Below are 16756 nucleotides of genomic sequence, written 5' to 3'. Positions count from 1 at the left end.
TGCAAAGCACCTCATGGACATTTCTGCATATAAATAAACCAGCTGATCTCTGCTATTTAAACCTAAATCATGGCAACCGAAAAGACGAGGAAGCGTAATTTTACGGAGACGGAGGTGGAGGTACTTGTTGGTGAGGTGGAGGCTCGCAAAAACATATTATTTGGCGGCCTCGGTAGTAGCATCAGCAACAAACGGAAAACAGAAGAGTGGCAACACGTTGTTGCAGCTGTCAATAGTGTGGGGGTGACGGAGAGGTCCGTGCCAGACATTAAAAAAAAGTGGTCGGATCTCAAGGTGGAGGCAAAGAGGAGGATGGCACGCCACCGCCAGGGAATGTGTGCCACAGGCGGGGGTCCTGCCACACCAAACCCCACGCCGCTGGAGCTGAAAATAGCCTCCATTCTTGGGCCCGCAAGCATCTACGGCATAGTGCCAGAGAATGAGGGGGACACACAGACCAGGCGGACGCCACAGCAGAGACCGACCGGTAAATTATTGTTTATTTAATTTAACAGCCATGTAAAAAGCAGCGAATAACATTTTTTTTTTATCTCCAGTCACTCTACAGATGGAGGCAGTGGGTGAGGAGATCCCCGGTACATCCACAGAGGAGATGGTCAGACCCACCACGAGTGCGCCCCGGGCGCACGGCACAGCTGGAGGTGGCCGCGTGCTGACAGATGCGGTCCTCCAAACACAAAGGGACACCATCGACGCTGTGAAGGAAATTCGTGATGAATTACATCAAATCCGTCATGTAATTAGCGGAATGTGTGCTGTACTGTCTGAAATTTCCACGTCATTAAAAGAACTTGTTAAAAAATGAGATTTGCCTACTGTATTCCTTTCACAAACGCTGCATGACTTGCTGACGTAGCCTGGCTCCCCGTTGGTGGTCTTCATGCCGGGGAGGGGGCTGTGCGTCAGGATCCTCATGGTGAATGGGAGGGAGGCCAGGTGGGAGGGGAACACCATTCCTCAGTGCCACGTTGTGCAGGACACCACACGACATGATGATCCTGCACACCTTATTGGGCTGGTAGAGAAGTCTCCCCCCCCGACGCATCAAGACACCGCCACCGGTTTTTAAGGAGGCCGATGGCTCGCTCCACAACAGAGCGCGCACGAACGTGGACGGAATTGAAGCGCGCCTCCTCTGCGCTTTGCGGGTTCGCAAAAGGCGTGAGGAGCCAGCGTCTCAGGGGATAGCCACTGTCACCTGCAGAACAGAGACTTTGTTGAGATTTCCACAGTGTATGTTGATACTTACCGAGAAGCCACCCATCCCGCGAAGCACCTGCCTGCAGTCTATTCCCTACACTGCTGTGTGCCAGGATGAATGAATCATGGGTTGACCCAGGCCACCGTGCCACTAAATTTGTCAGAAGCAAGTTTGAGTCGGAAATGACTTGCACGTTAACTGAATGCACATTTTTTCGGTTAACGTAGACAAACTCATTCTGACTTGGAGCCCTTATAGCAACGTGAGTGCAGTCAATCGCGCCGATTACATTTGGGAAACCTGTTGATGCTGCAAATTGCCTTTTAATGTTGGCCTGTTCCCCTACAGTGTATGGAAACTTTATGTATCGACTGCTCATTTTTATAATGCCATCCAAAACGGCAGGCATTACATTACTCAGCGATGGCTGAGATATTCCAGACCTAAAATGGAATGTAACAACTTATTGAAACCCACTGAGTGTTGGGCTGGAACATGTCAGCTTAGATTAAATTAAAATTACCTGTCGGCTAATTCCCGCTGGAAAGAGCCGGTTGCCAGAATCCCGAGAGTTGTCAGCACCTGCATATGCGCGGGTATGGCATGGTTCCGGCGGGTTGATCGCTCCAACACTGGGCCCAACTCAGCACATAGATTTAAGAGCACTGCTCTAGGAAATCTAAATCGGCATATCAGCCAGTCATCATCGTTGGCCAGGAAATCTTGATGGTCTCTAAAAACTCTCTCCATCCTGATCCTGCCGTTTGCGTAATCTTCAAGGAGTGCCAGCGCATCCATTGTGAAGTTCTGCATTACGCACGGTCGTAATTCACCTATTTATGTTTACTCAGTAATTACACTCATTACTACACACCTTGTCACAATTAGGCTTCTGTGAACAAATGAGTGCATTTGCTTTACGATCAAAACAAGTAAGACCATACTGCACTGACAACATTAAATTCCTATGGGGTGCCTATAAGTCGGCTACAGGTATGATTTCAGGAACGCATCTATATTTCAGGCTTCTGTGTTTATGATTCTATGGCACTAGTGTCGGATATGATGGCATGATGGCATGCATGAATGAAGGTGAAGTTCATCACCTCACCAGCAGCACCGCCAGTTTCCCGTCTCCAAAATGTTCGTAAGCAAGTTTCAGAGTTTACGTACCGGTACGCACATTTTCCCGCCACGTTAGTTTTTATAAATCAGAAACTTTCCGTAGAAAGTCACTTACGCCGCTTTTTGTGCGTAAGCAAGCTTTATAAATGAGCACCCTGGACGCCACCGGGGAGCGTAGGCCCCAAGCACAGATCCCAGGGTCCCGCAAGCCCAAGGGCCACCAGGGAGGGCGGGGCCAGTCCGGACAGCTGCCCACTCTGTCCCAGTGCCTCTTTTATAGTTTTTATCCTGTCCAGAAGTTTCACAATCCAGCTGGAAAATGTTTGGAGATCCTACAATGAATCCACAATGAATGATCAGTGATAACAATGATTTATCACCTTTTTGTTATAAAAAAAGATCCCTAGTACTATCATGCTGCTAAGAGACCTATATTTTGACCCAGAAATTAAAATGAAGCCACTTCCTTTAAAACTTTCTACCAGTTAACTTAAACTGACAGTAATGTCCAATCAGGAGAAGCGAAAAATCAACAAGTGACAAGGAAGTAATACGTTGAAAGCCAAGACTTCAGAGAATGATGTAGAGATGAGGAAAGGCTTGGTCATCTGTGTGTTGTTTCTACAAAGTACTACTAGTAATAAATTCTGCTTTGTTTTGTTGGCTCATCTTTTGGTGCTATATGTATTAAAATGAAATTAAAGGAAATAAAAAGAAAAATACTTTATTTATTCCAGAAGGAAATTTCAGTGTTGTTGTTTTTTTAAATAAAAAAATATAATAATTAATTAGAACATGAAAAGTGATGCATCTATTTTGCATTATTTTAGCCTCATAACCTGACAACCAGCTGTCCTGAAAAAGCTATTTATGTATGATGTCTGTGGTTAACGGCTTAAGGTTCTATTTGCATTTTTATATTAAAAAATAGGTTAACATCACTTGGAGTTATAAGGTTACAAGCCAGCTCCAAAAACAAATTACATTACTACAATTTAAAGACCTCAAAAGGTTATTTTTTTTCAAATTATTTTGTGTTTTTATAACCTTTAGAACAGAAAGTAATTTTTTAAATTTTAAACTAACTTAAATAAAAACATGTGTCAGCTTGTAGCCGCGGTGATTTAAACTGCTTGAAATGTCCAAAATATCTTTTAATGTTCTTATATAAAAACCCTTAGAGTAGCTAGTTTTGTTTAATGTCTGAAAGATGCAGAAAAACAGAATAAACACTTTTTTTTCCCTGTGTGTAAAACACTGGTATTTTTAAATAAACTTAAATAAAAACATGTGTCAGCTTGTAGCCGCGGTGATTTAAACTGTCCAATGAATGTAGAAAAGAACACAATGAGTTCTAAATTCATGTCATATGCAGATGATGGAATTGTTTCTATCATTCTACTTTCAACATCTAGAGAGAGACACAGTCACATTTGAGAGGAAAGTGATTTAAAAAAGACAAACACACCTTCTGAACTGAAGAAGATTAAAGCTGAAAGATTCATTGTTGACCTCAGAAAAACAGACCTGAGATCAGACTGAAACATGTCATTGCGGTTGAGCTCAGATGTCTCGTTGCATCAGGTAAGATCACTCAACGTTGCTAAATGTTTCTGCTGTGAAAACACACTGGAGACACCAAATAACTGTTAAAGACCACTGCTTTAATGCATCACCAGACAGAGCAGCTCTGTGTCACATTCAGGTGTTTTCTGTTGGAGGAAAAATCGTTACTTGAAGAATCGCTTCAAAAATAGTCAATTTAAGCAAGCTTTACAATCTGATATCCAACCAAAATGTTTCTGGATCTTGTTTAGAGAGTTATATACGAGGCAAGAGCAGAGTATTAATTAATTAATGATTGATGATTAATCATGTTTTAAGAGTTTGTCTTTTATTTCTTAGTTAATAAATCCTAAAATTGGTCATTAGATTAAATTACCTTTAAGATCACATATCTTTTACAGCCAATTGTAGCTGCACAAACTTGTTTCAAACCACCCAGTACCAGTTCACACACACTGCACCAACTACCCATCTCAATATAAGTAAAAAGACACCTGGTAAAATAAAGAATAAAAGACATCTATGCTTTAGACACGTGAGAGACGTCTTAAAACCATCAGTGAAACACTCATTTAAAGTCCTTTTTAGGTAGAAACCCCTCACAACCAGCCTGGTAATGTTTATTTCAGTCTTGTTTCTGTCTCACTGTGAAAGAAAACATCTTAAAACAAGAGAAACATAAATTAATGAACTGGTAGCGCATCCATGCACACAGTTCAGCTGAATGTGGACTGAATGAATGGAAAGTGCTTTGTGGGCCTTTAAAAGTTAAAACTTATTTTATCTATTGTAAATACTTTCATTTTTAAGTAAAAAAATAATAATTGCAATTCTTGAATAATAAAAAAAACAATTATCTTGTTTAATTAATCTTGTTTTAAGTGTATTTTCTCAAAGTAAGAAAGAAACAACAGTGAGAAGAGCATACAGGCTAGATTCCAGTTATTCTCCACATAATAAAGGCTTTTTCACAACTTGTTTTAAGATGTTTCTCCCTTGTCTAAAGTCTAGACATATATTGTTTTTTATTTCAGGAAACCTTAACAAATGTAATTATCTAAGTGCTCTGGCAGATTATTTTACTTGATTATATTCTGAATAAAATTGTTCTTGCATCAGAGGCCTGACAGATATCTTCAGACTAGAGGAAACAAACCACATTTGTCTTGTTACAAGGAATAAAATGTTTAAATTTTATCAGAGTTTTTACAGTGTAGTTGAGGCTGGTGTTTCTTTGACAGCCGTTTCCTTGTTCCACCTTCTTTAAATAAATCAAATCCTTGAAATAGTCATAAAATCATCAGGACTGGATCCATTTCTGGTGGATAAAGACATGATTGCTGGTTCAGCTGTGTTTGTGTTGACTGAGCAGCTTTAACACTGAATCCACTGACTTCTCTGTCCATCTTCACCGACTCTCCACAGTCACACCAGCAGCACCTGAGATTCAGGCAGGTGGAACTCTGCTCAGCGGCTCCTCTTCTTACTCCGTTCTGGAGTTTATTGGTGAAGGCTGTTTTGGCAAAGTAGCCAAGTGTCAGAAGCTGGAGACCAACGAGACAGTGGCTGTCAAGATTCTCAAGAAAGACACGAGTGTCAAGCTCATAAAGAAAGAGGTGCTTCTTTGGACTTCTCTTCACATTTAAACTCTTTCAGCAGAAGATGAAACATGAGTTGATGGTATATTTATTATAATCTAAATCATGTCCTCTTGTCTCTCCAGTTGTCCATTTTAAAGGACATCAGTGTCCTGGACCCTGACGTCTACAACGTGGTGAAGTTCTTGGAGCAGTTTGAACACATGGGGCAGACCTGTCTAGCTTTTGAGATGCTGGAGAAGAATCTCGATGAGCTGCTCCGAGAGTACGACTTTGACCCACTGCTTGTAAATGTGATCCGTCCAATCGCAGCACAGGTTAGTGGGATTTAATATGTTACACTTTGATTGTTCTGCATAAGTACCAGTGATCAGTTAAGGAAACATTAACATTAACCCCACACAGCTGCAGATAGAAAAACTAAAGTTTTCTCGTCTTGTTTTGTTGCTGCAGCTGTTGGTGGCCTTGGACGCCCTGAAGAGTCTGGCTATCCTGCACACAGACATTAAACCTGACAACATTATGCTCGTCAGTCCTCCCGACCAGTCTTTCAGGATCAAACTCGTCGACTTTGGTCTGGCAATCCCAGCTTCCCAAGTCCATCCTGGTCTGATAATCCAGCCATTGGGGTACAGGTGGGTTCACCCTGCTCTGCTCAGCTGTTAGTCTAGAGGAGCTGCATCAGTCTGAACCTCCACGTTGGTCCTAAAAGTCAGCCAGCAGGTTTATCATATTCAGCTCTTGTTTTTCCTTCTCAGGGCTCCAGAAGTTGTCCTCGGCCTCCCCTTCACGGAGGCTGTACATGTGTGGGGAGTGGGCTGCCTGCTGGCCTTCCTCTACCTCGGTGGTGACCTCTTCCCTGCCAGCTGTCCCTATCAGATGGTAAGTCGGCTAACTCACACAGATGTCCAGGACCAGGTGGAAACTTCACGCAGATCATCAGCTGATGTGACTGTTCTGTCTGCAGATGAGGTGCATTGTGAAGCTTCTGGGTCAGCCGGAGGACCACATTCTCCGGGCTGGAAGATACACCCTGAAGTACTTTAAGGAGGAGGAAACTGCTGATGGAGCAAGATGGAGCCTGATGGTAGAGTAACATCTTCTTTTAGGTTGGAGGTTTTTAAATCATTTCATCTGAACTCTTCTAAAACAGGTTTCATGTTCATTTTGTTCCTTTAGACTCCAGAAACAGATTCATCTGCTGCAACACAAAAGCAGCACAGCTTATCTGAGCTGTTCAACTCTCTGGATGACCTGGTTGATGTAGGTACCCTCTGCCGTTCTGTATGAGTTCAGACTGAATCAGAGCCAGTTATTGATCCGTCTCTGAGAGCTGATCCACTGACCTGACTCTGCTTCCAAACTCAGCTTTTTCCATCAGAAGTTCCAGGTGAATATGAGGACAGGAAGGTTTTTGTGGACCTCCTCAAACAGCTGCTGCATCTTGACGGGGATCAGAGAATCTCTCCCTGTGAAGCTCTGCAGCATCCGTTCATCACCATGTCCCACCTGACCGGGCTGCCTGACAGCAGAGACTAGTAAGTGAGCGAGTGTTTGCTCTCACTGGAAGCAGAGAACAAATGAAGCGACTGATCCATTAAATGATTCTTATTCTTTATCCAGTCGGATCGACTCCAAAATCCTGATGAGTTTCTGCTCAGCAGAGACGTCAGCTGACATGGTGGACACCTCTGCAGCCTCTGAACCCCATCAAGAGTCAGTTCCTGGGTTCAGTGTTGAAGATCCACACAGTGGAACCAGAGATGATCGTCCATCCAGCAGCTCAGGGGATGGAGCCACTTCTACAAAGTGCTCTGATAATAAAGCACTCAGCCTCAGTGATGAAGATCCTTCTGCCTCCTCCTCCGTCTCTTCTTCTGGCTCTAGAAAACTACTGAAGAGGATTCGGAGACTTTTCAGCAGAATCAAGACTGCTTTTAGTTGCTGCTGGCGTCCTGCTGTGGAGGACTGATTCTGCTTTCATTTGCTCTGATCTGGGACGACCTGAACTGCTTGTTCTGGTTTTATAAACTGACTCATTAACTCCAGAACAAAAAATATTCTGGAAAGTTTGATTTGAACTGTAATGGCATCCTGCTTCTTGTGCCATGTTGCTGAACTGACAGCTGAGATTGTTGTGTGATGCCACTGCATCATCAAACTATTGTTGTGTTACAGCTTATTGCTGTATTTTCTTATTTATGTCACATTAAATACATTTGTGACTTTCATTAACATTGAATCCAGTATTTTATTTATTTTTTCTGATGTCACATATGCTCTGAAAACACAAATGATAGGCTAGACTACAAAATAATTGATTGTGAACGATTTCTAAATCACAAGCTGGAGAAAATGAAAAATATTAAGTTGAAAAAGTTAAATTGGAGTACGTCCTCTGGAACATCAATGGAGGCATGTTTATTCCCTCATGATGAAGAATGAAGAAGAGCTTCTTATCACAGGATATTTTGATAAATACACCTCGATATATACACACTCACACTTCATACATCCCACTAATTAAACATCCCATGTTCATGAATATCACCAACTAAATATATACTCATTCCTTCAAGGCTCCACTGCAGAGTACATCAGAACCTGCATCAGACTGACAGTTGAATAAGACATAATGATGTATGTACAGTAAAAAAAAAAATAAAATAAATAAAATAAAATAAAATCTTTCACTCTTTCAGTCTCAGTTTTGAGCAAAATTTTATAAATGTAACTTGGTCTGATTTTTAATCATCCCAAGAACATAGTAAGAGTTTGATAAAGTGCAGAGACACTTTGTTTGTTTGTTTTGTATTGATTATTGTAAGGCTGTCTTTTTTAAACATTCCCATTTCCCAAGATTCACTGTGACAATTACAACATTTTAACTCTTTAACATCTGACCCAAGAAACAATGGAGAGAAAATTTGTTTTTTTCATCACTAAGTCCTTATTTGGCTGTGTAACAAAATAAGTAAAAAAAATAAAAATAAATAATAATAATAATAATAATAATAATAATAATAATAATAATAATAATAAAAAGAAGAAGAAGAAGAAGAAGAAGAATTGCATATCCTGCATATTAATAGTCAGAGTTATTGCAGTATAAAATCTGTCCACTAGGGGGCAGAAGAGTCAATGTAATAGGACAGAAACTGTAACGTTACACAAGGTGTTACAGGGTAAACAAAGAATTTTATTAATTAGAAACTGTAATGTACACTATAGACCCTAAACAAAACTATTATGCAAACTTTAAAATGGTACATCAATCTAATTAAAATAGTCTGTCATCTGTTTAAAATTAAATTAAAATAGAAAATTAAATAAGATTAATAAAGAATGAAAATTAAAAACAAAACATTTAAAAAGGACCACAAACTATTTAAAACACAGTACAATGTGTGTGTACATAAATTAAAACAGTTTAGTGTAATTACTATTCCTTTTTTTAATTTTTTTTCTTAAATAAGTTGAACATTAAAAAAAAAAGAAATAGTTAGTAAAAACTTTAATCTGAAGAAGTCAAACCTCCACCCGGATTAGCAAACTACATAGTTTCACTTTGTGCTAAACTCTACACACAGTAATCTGTAACACAATAAACACACTTGGATACATTAGAGGAAACAGAAATATTTCACAGAGTTACATCCTTTCTTTTGTAAGCTGTGAAATTCTAAAAGAATGAAATGAAAATGAAAGTCAGTGGGTGCTGCTGATTATACAGGTGTATATATAGAGGCTTAACTGCATACAAAACAGTTGGTTTACGATAAAAGGCAACAGCTGAGATAATCTGTCTCTAAATAAAATGTAAAATAAAAGAGGAAACATTACAGAGCAAAGGGCTACGGTCACTGTACCAGGACAACACGGGTTATTTTACATATTGTGTTGAACAGCTTCCTTAACCATGATGCTACTTGATCTTATAATACCACGCCCATTCTCATGTTTAGACATTCATTTGAATAAATAAGATGAAAGACAAATTTATAAATCAATAAATCAATTTAAATCTATTCAAATTAATTAATCTAATATGGATTAACAAAACTTGTAGATTGATTTGTTTTCTGAGTTTCCTTTAGTGATGTGCAGATCTATACTGAAATATCGATACCTCTGATATCAGCTTTTAATCGATTTTCATGTTAAGATCAATATTTTAGTAATTTGGGGTAAATAGTTGATCAGGAATTAGAATAAAGTGGAAAGTAACTATGTTATCAGGATCTTGTCTAAATCATACCCAGCTGGTAGGAACCAGTTTTTATTCTGCCTGCTAGTCATATGTGAAATAAGTCGCAGCATAGCGGCGCAGCAGCGTGTTGATCACTCGCTCAGTCCGTAGCATCACGTGTGAAGATGAACAGCAAAGATGATGATGTGTGTGTGTGTAGCATTACTGCAGCAACACAACAAACCTCCCTAAACATCCAAGAGTCAAACAGCATGTAATTAAATTATGATGAGGAAGAGGAGGAAAAGGAAGGTGAGACAAGGTGACACAGACATCAGTCTTGGGAGTCCCTAAATGCTGCAGGCAGGTACTATCAGGTACTATCAGGTACTATCAGGTACTATCAGGTACTATCAGGTACTAACCACTCTTTAGAAAATGTGGAGCTGTTGTAGCTCTGATACTAAATTTTGGGAAAGTGATTTTTATCTGTCTGCTAGGTTCAGGTTTTTGTGGTCATATTCAAACTACAGGAGATCCTCTCATTCTAATGACCAATGCATCGTGTTGAACACTATTAAATATAGTTTTGAACTAATTACTACTATTACCCTACCCTACACTCTACCCTGAGATCAGCTCACATCAATTCAACAGGCCAGATTAGTCGACAAGGATGTTTGCGTGTCATTGAAAATTCAGTAAAACAGCCATTGTAGGTTTTTAAAAAATAAAAATACAGCTAAACAATTTAATGGATAAACTAGATTTTAAAACTAAATAAAACTAATAAACTAGATTACCCAAATTTCCCTGAGGACTCTCCAAAGGGATTAATAAAGTATTTCTATTCTATAGATAAATTATAATAACATAAATCATTCTCATTAGTTTAGACTGATGGTTAATTTAATATTTTAATATGCAGGTGTTTTATAAACATACAGTAAGTAATTATTGTGGCATTTATAGAGTTTTTGTTATTTACTGACTTCCTCCATCCTCTATCCCTGACGTACCGATGATCGGAGAGACACAAACTTCTCTCGCTGTGAAGCCAAAATGGAGCTTTTTATTTGCACTGCTGTGTTCAACACTGACTGTTTAGAAAACAGGATGTGACGTCACCATGCACGCACGTAAAAGTGATTATGGCTTGGTAATGTAGAAAACAACAAATGGTATTTCAGAAGTGCATGTAGACGAGTGAGATCATATTATTAGAGTAATCTGATTACTCCCAGAGATCTGATTTTGATGGCCAAGTAAATGGGCTCATTATTTTATAAAAATAGCTGAGGATGTCTTCAATATTTAAGAAACATTGGAATAGTTATATAAATATCTGAAAATGAATTGATACTAAATCAAGTCAGATTTAATCAAAATATAATAGGATCAGGCGTCGTGAATCTAATTGAATCAATTCCAACCTACTTCCTCAAACAAACTAAAAGTAAGTAAAAGCTAATAAATGAATTGGCCATCGAGCATACGGGCATCTGGATGTCTTTGTTAAGAAAGAACTTTGGTGTTGCTTCATTACATCAGGATCTAATCTTTCATTTAAACAGGCTGGCAGCTCGTTGCCTTTAAGAAAATTGAGTATACAATATTTGGCAAGTTCAGTCTAATGAGATGAAGTCAGTACAGTGTATGAATGAGTAAATGTTCATTTCAGAACTTCCCAGCACAGATGAAATTATGCGCTTCATTTTCTGGCCGACTGTACCACTTATTTCCACCGTCTCTGTCCATGGCTCCAGCATAGTCACAGTTGGCATTCTTTGCATATGAGTTCCAGTTGTCATAGCAAACCACCTGGTCGCTGACCCAGAACCACATATCCAGAGGGCAGCTGTAGAGCAGTCCAAGCCAAACAAAATCAGTCAAGACGTTTTGTGCTCGTTTCTGGACCATTTTCTGCTGGTGATGGTTAGTGATGGAGACCAGGTCCATGTGATTCTTTCTGCAGTAATCTAAGGCCTCCTTCCATGTCTTCTTTTCTTTGATCAGGATCATTTTATCTGTCATCAATATCAACAATATTTATTGTTAAAGCTGGGCTTTAAAATGGATTTCATAGATTAATAACAGAAACTACATCCAGGACATAATAAAACATGAGTAAGAGTCAAAAGTCATGTTCCTGGTTTGCATGTAAACATCAGTCTTTGTATTTGCTGCCAAAGATAAAAATCCTGAATGATAATGTATGTTTTTATCTAACAAAGATTTAAAGCTTTAAAATCACCATCAAACTAAATACAACTTGTGTACATGCTTAAATACTCTAGCTAAGTATTTAAACTATGCAAGAACTTACCATCATAGCAGAAAAAAGGTTTCTTCTCACTACAGTCAGACTTCTTCCATCTCCCGTCCTCCTTCAATGCAGTCACAGCACATTTCTGGGCATTTGGATCAGTGTACACATAGTTGGTGTTCCAGTATCTGAAAGAGAAGCTGCTTCCACTGGACCATTTCCAGTTGTCTCTAAACAGGCCGATGAAACAACATTGGTTGGAAAAAAGAGTCTGGAGTATGGAGTTAATCTCACCTGTAGGGCTGTTGTCATTAAATAGACTGAATCCACTGACCAGGTCTTTGAAATTCTCTCTGCAGTATTTTTGAGCCTCTGGCCAAGTCTTTGTTTCTCTACTGAAGTAATATGTATCAGGTTGATTACTCCCTGTGGAGAGAAACGACAAAATTACAGCATCTGACATGTCATGCTTCATATCTTTAGCTTTTTTTAAAAAGATGGATGTAAGGATGAATTTCATTGCAGTTTTTTTTAAATAAGCATTCAAAGTGTAAATTTTTAAGAGTAGATTAATTCAAGGTACCAATTAATAGCTTGGAAAACACACAATTGTTCTTTCTTGCCAGGAGTGTTTAAATAAGACTGTTGTCAAACTTAAGCTGTAAAACTGTCACCATCAGATGTTTAGGATGGATCCCCAAACACACAGAGAGCTTCTTAGAATATTAATTAATGCCTCATTGTTTTCTTTCTCTCTGGGTGTTTTGTCCTCTCACTTCCTAACCGGTTGAGGTAGAAGGCCACTGTTCCCAAATTGTTTCTTGAGGAAATTTTCCTTTTCTTAGAATTGAGTTTTTCTTCTATTAATGTGGCATTGACAGTGAGAACAGATGGCTCCATGTGGATGTCTACCAAATATTCAGGACAGATAATTTACTCATAGAGATGTAACATGATGTTCTGAGCTATGATTTTAAAATTAATTTCTAATATTTAGATTATAATTGGACTGAATCAATTTAAAGTGTCTTGACATGACATTTGTAAAAAATCAGCACAATAAAAAACAACAACAACAACAAAAACAAACAAACAAAAAATATTACTGTTCCTTTGTGACTACATGTACTCTAGAAATAAGATAATAAATAAAATTGATTACTGTAAAACTTCTACTTAAAATACAAATAAAGGGATATAGTGGTCATCAAGTTTAAATTTAATGTTATCCAAATCAGCCAAGAAAACAACCACAATGTAATAAATATGAACATCTACATATTCTTACCTTTATAACAGATAAATCTGCAGGTATTATTAGAGGCAACATTTTTCCATTCACCATTGTTTTTTATCACCTGACAGAACTGATATCCTTTATCTGGTTGTTCTGTTCCACATTTTATGCCATCATACTCTGTTCCAGGCAGAGACCAGTGCCATGTCATATTTTCTATGCCTGGTTTAGAGTAAAGTCCGATCCAGGCTTCCTCTTGATTTATGGACGGGCCTTGAGTTCCTTTGGAGTTACGGAGTCTCTCCATGTCCGTCGTGTTATACACCATAGCCAGGTCTGTGTAATTCTCTCTGCAGAACCTCTGGGCTTCATCCCAGGTCATTTTCTGATCTATATAGTGGTATTCATAATTTTGACATGCAAAGAAGGGACATGAACCTAAAAGCAGAGGAAACACTGCTGTAACGGAGCTGGAAAACACAAAGGCTTATTAAAAATGTCACAGACCACATCACTAAAAGAAAACAAAACTGGTTTAGATTAAAGCTGCCAGCTCATACAGTGATACACCGTCCGAACACATGGTTGAAAACATCTCCTGAGCTTACATACATGTAACTTAACACAATGCCATCAGTTTCTACTAAATATGTCTTTACAGGCGTCTAAGAAACACAGAGTGTCTTTTCCTATGAGAACAGATTGAATGTTGGAGAGTTCATCTTCAGAAACTCCTTATTTTGTCCCTCTGGCTGTAACATTTCCCATGTTTCTCATTAGCCAGGTAAACTTCTTCATGATAGAGCTGCTTGGTTGAAAGATTGTACCTGACACACACCTGACCTGTGTTTCTGAGGATCATGTCAAAATAATTCCACAACAACGATAGGTGGTGTCAGATTGGTATCTGGATACGATGAAGAAGCTCAACAGCAGTTTTCCTCAGAAAATTCATCAATCCCAGAGGCTAAAGGACTCAAAATGTCAAGCACAACCCAAATGCATGTCAGTTGTTTTCATCAGCATTCCCTGCAGCTTCCTCATCTTTCCTAAACTTAAATTCCTTGTTTTCAGTGTGGAAATTCAACATAAATGCAAATGTGCACCTGCAAACGGTCAGAACAGGTCTAACTAGGAGTGTTACAAGGATGAAGTGATGTATTTGTGTTTCTTTTAGCCTGTTTCAAAGAAAGTTTGGGCTGCACTGCTGATGAAATGTGTCCAAAAATGTAATTAAAAAGTAATTAAGCAAATAAAAGGAGAGATAAGCAGCTAATAAATGTGCAGCCGCCCGGGTTCGAGTCTCAGCCTCACTGCATGTCATTCCACACTTAACCTGACTCCTTTTTCTATAAAACTACAGTTGAATAAAAACCCAAAGAGCCTAAAAATCCTTTTAAAAAGTTGAGCACAAGCTAGAAATAGTTATTCTGCATTAGCTGTGTAGGTGGAACACAGAGCTACTCACCCATCAGGAGGAGCAGAAACAGACTCCACTGCATTGTTGTTCTGTAGAAAGACAGTCATGCTGTAAGTCACTGAGCTGTGACCAGACCATAATAATAAAAACAGGATGAAGATTTTGAATAAACACTTGAAGACAGTAACTGTTGCTGGTTTTGTTAAAAGGATGTGCAGCATTTTAATAAGGAAGAAAATAAGGTGCAGTACACAGAATTTGAAGCACATTTAAAGCTTCATGATTCCTCATGAAAACATTTTATCATAAAGGTTTTTCAGACTTTTAAGAGTTTGAATTTTTCCAGAAATGCTTCCTAGAAAACAAACTAAGAGGACTGTGAAAAAGTTTTAACTCTCATTTCTTTATGCAGAAAACTGGAAATAGCTGTAGCGAGTTATGACACATACGCAGCATTTAATGCAGAAACAAACACTGTCCGTTAAATTCTTTAAGTCGGTTTCAGGAACCTCTTAAAGAATAACTTTCCAAAGCATTTTTTTCTCCTCCATTTCTCACATTTTTAAAGGACAAGTTTCTGGCTTTTTGATTTTTTTTAAACCTTGTTGGTGCAAAATGACAGTTTATTATTTGTTTAACATATTTTGTAGATGCAAATGAAGAAATTGGAACAATTTAGGAATAAAATGCCTGAAGATTACTTCAAATGTCTCAACACAACAGAGTTTACTGCTTTTTCTGTTCCATTGAGTTCCAGAATTATTCCTTTAAATTCATGTCTTTCAGTATATTTAGCATTTGAATTAGTTTACCATATAATACTGAAAAAAATGTTTCTTTTAACTTAACTTCTACTACTAATAATAACTCTTTGTAATGATGACTCTTCAGCCATTCATTTTATCGATGGTACTGGACTCTAAATATTACTAAGACTAATTTCTAAACACATCTAGTGAATCTGTTTTATTCTGATGTGACTCACCGTCTGTCTTCAGGTCTGCTCTGCTGTCTGTCTCTGTCACGTCTGTGCTGAAAATATATTCTGCTCGTTGCAAAACCTGAATTTTAATATTCAAATATTGATTTTCCAGATCCTTTAACTTTCTGGGAAAATGTCCAGTGTTGCTGTGAATAAGTTGTTCTTTGAATGGGGTTATTTTCATTTTACTGATTACTGTGAACAACTTCTGCTTTCATGCTGCACGGACTGATTACACATCAGATAAGAAGATGTTTGAAGTCCTTTTATAAACATTATTTGGGGAAGGCAAATTTCCTCTGCTTATACTCCAGCTAGGTTTACATCTCCTGGTGATGCAAATTTGAAGTGAAATGTGAAAGTGTTTATTCAGATAAAAAAAAAAAAAAAAAAAATGCAAAACTTTGAGGAAGAAGAGAAAATCCAACAACTTGGATGTGGATGTGTTGGGCTTTATTGAGCTAGTTTAGTTATAAAATTGTAATTAATAAGGTCTCAGGGTCAATTTTTAATACAATATTTGTTAATAACAAACTGTGGGACGACCAGGCCTGTAGGACGAAGCTGGATTTGCTGGTTTGCTGCCTTTTATTATTTCTTAATATCTGTAATGTCTTTGTTTTATGTAAAGCAGTTTAAATTGTCCTGTACATGAAATGTGCTATACAAATAAACCGCCTTGCCTTCTCTTATCCAGGTAATTTCAGGGTTAACTCTGGGTTTTCTGTACTACAAAGCTGGTTCACTTCTTACCAGGGTCAATCACCATGGTAACTTACTCTGAGCAGCTGACCCGTTCCAGAGCAGGTTTTGTTCCTGATAAGAGATCAACGAGTATAAAAGCGCCACCTCCTGACCAATCAGATCTCTTAGAAAATGGCCGGCTCGTTCTGTTGACGTTAGTGACAGGAGCATGCAGGAGAGAAGGAGTTTGTAGTGATAGACGCAGCCTTTTAATGAAGAAATAAAGCTTTGTCACTGACGGACCATCAGCACTGGCACCCCCCAAGGCTGTGTACTTTCTCCTATGCTCTTCTCCCTGTACACCAACTGCTGCACCTCGAGCCACCAGTCTGTCAAACTTATTAAGTTTGCGGACGACACCACCGTTATTGGACTCATCTCTGACGGGGATGAGTCTGACTACAGGA

The 16756-nt window shown here is 38.5% G+C and overlaps 3 protein-coding genes across 3 annotated transcripts; 1 reads left to right on the top strand and 2 right to left on the bottom strand.

Annotated features, from left to right (window-relative positions):
• Window positions 1-495: 495 nt before the first annotated feature.
• Window positions 496-2524, bottom strand: LOC121640049 (putative nuclease HARBI1). The gene is made up of 4 exons (XM_041985731.1): window positions 1746-2524; window positions 1271-1665; window positions 838-1219; window positions 496-716 (listed from the first exon to the last, which is right to left on the bottom strand). The coding sequence occupies exons 1-3, from the start codon at window positions 2033-2035 to the stop codon at window positions 1029-1031; spliced, it is 876 nt and encodes a 291-aa protein (XP_041841665.1). The 5' UTR covers window positions 2036-2524; the 3' UTR covers window positions 496-716; window positions 838-1028.
• LOC121639292 (homeodomain-interacting protein kinase 2-like) lies at window positions 2494-7483 on the top strand. The gene is made up of 9 exons (XM_041984454.1): window positions 2494-2612; window positions 5286-5529; window positions 5637-5828; window positions 5965-6146; window positions 6270-6393; window positions 6479-6598; window positions 6691-6774; window positions 6880-7049; window positions 7135-7483. The coding sequence occupies exons 1-9, from the start codon at window positions 2494-2496 to the stop codon at window positions 7481-7483; spliced, it is 1584 nt and encodes a 527-aa protein (XP_041840388.1).
• A 1411-nt stretch (window positions 7484-8894) lies between these two features.
• Window positions 8895-15659, bottom strand: LOC121640034 (C-type mannose receptor 2-like). Its single transcript, XM_041985706.1, has 5 exons — window positions 15609-15659; window positions 14672-14712; window positions 13255-13641; window positions 12027-12392; window positions 8895-11727 (listed from the first exon to the last, which is right to left on the bottom strand). Exons 2-5 carry the CDS (start codon window positions 14703-14705, stop codon window positions 11378-11380), a joined length of 1137 nt encoding a protein of 378 aa, XP_041841640.1. The 5' UTR covers window positions 14706-14712; window positions 15609-15659; the 3' UTR covers window positions 8895-11377.
• Between the last annotated feature and the right edge of the window lie 1097 nt (window positions 15660-16756).

Source organism: Melanotaenia boesemani, chromosome 5, assembly GCF_017639745.1.
Source record: "Melanotaenia boesemani isolate fMelBoe1 chromosome 5, fMelBoe1.pri, whole genome shotgun sequence".
Lineage (NCBI taxonomy): Eukaryota > Metazoa > Chordata > Actinopteri > Atheriniformes > Melanotaeniidae > Melanotaenia > Melanotaenia boesemani.
The sequence above is the reverse complement of the archived record's forward strand: the minus strand, read 5'-3'. Positions and strand labels throughout refer to the sequence as shown.

Bases quoted from the DNA above. Each gene is read 5' to 3' on its own strand.
- LOC121640034 (XM_041985706.1), bottom strand. From the start codon at position 14,705: ATGCAGTGGAGTCTGTTTCTGCTCCTCCTGATGG. The intron at 12,393-13,254 runs GTAAGAATATGT...TTCTCTCCACAG, and splicing joins CAGATTTATCTGTTATAAAG to GGAGTAATCAACCTGATACA. The intron at 11,728-12,026 runs GTAAGTTCTTGC...TATTGATGACAG, and splicing joins ACCTTTTTTCTGCTATGATG to ATAAAATGATCCTGATCAAA.
- LOC121640049 (XM_041985731.1), bottom strand. From the start codon at position 2,035: ATGCAGAACTTCACAATGGATGCGCTGGCACTCCTTGAAGATTACGCA. The intron at 1,666-1,745 runs GTAATTTTAATT...ATTCCATTTTAG, and splicing joins CAGCGGGAATTAGCCGACAG to GTCTGGAATATCTCAGCCAT. The intron at 1,220-1,270 runs GTAAGTATCAAC...TCTGTTCTGCAG, and splicing joins GCGGGATGGGTGGCTTCTCG to GTGACAGTGGCTATCCCCTG.
- LOC121639292 (XM_041984454.1), top strand. From the start codon at position 2,494: ATGAGCACCCTGGACGCCACCGGGGAGCGTAGGCCCCAAGCACAGATC. The intron at 5,829-5,964 runs GTTAGTGGGATT...TTGTTGCTGCAG, and splicing joins TCCGTCCAATCGCAGCACAG to CTGTTGGTGGCCTTGGACGC. The intron at 6,775-6,879 runs GTAGGTACCCTC...TTCCAAACTCAG, and splicing joins CTCTGGATGACCTGGTTGAT to CTTTTTCCATCAGAAGTTCC.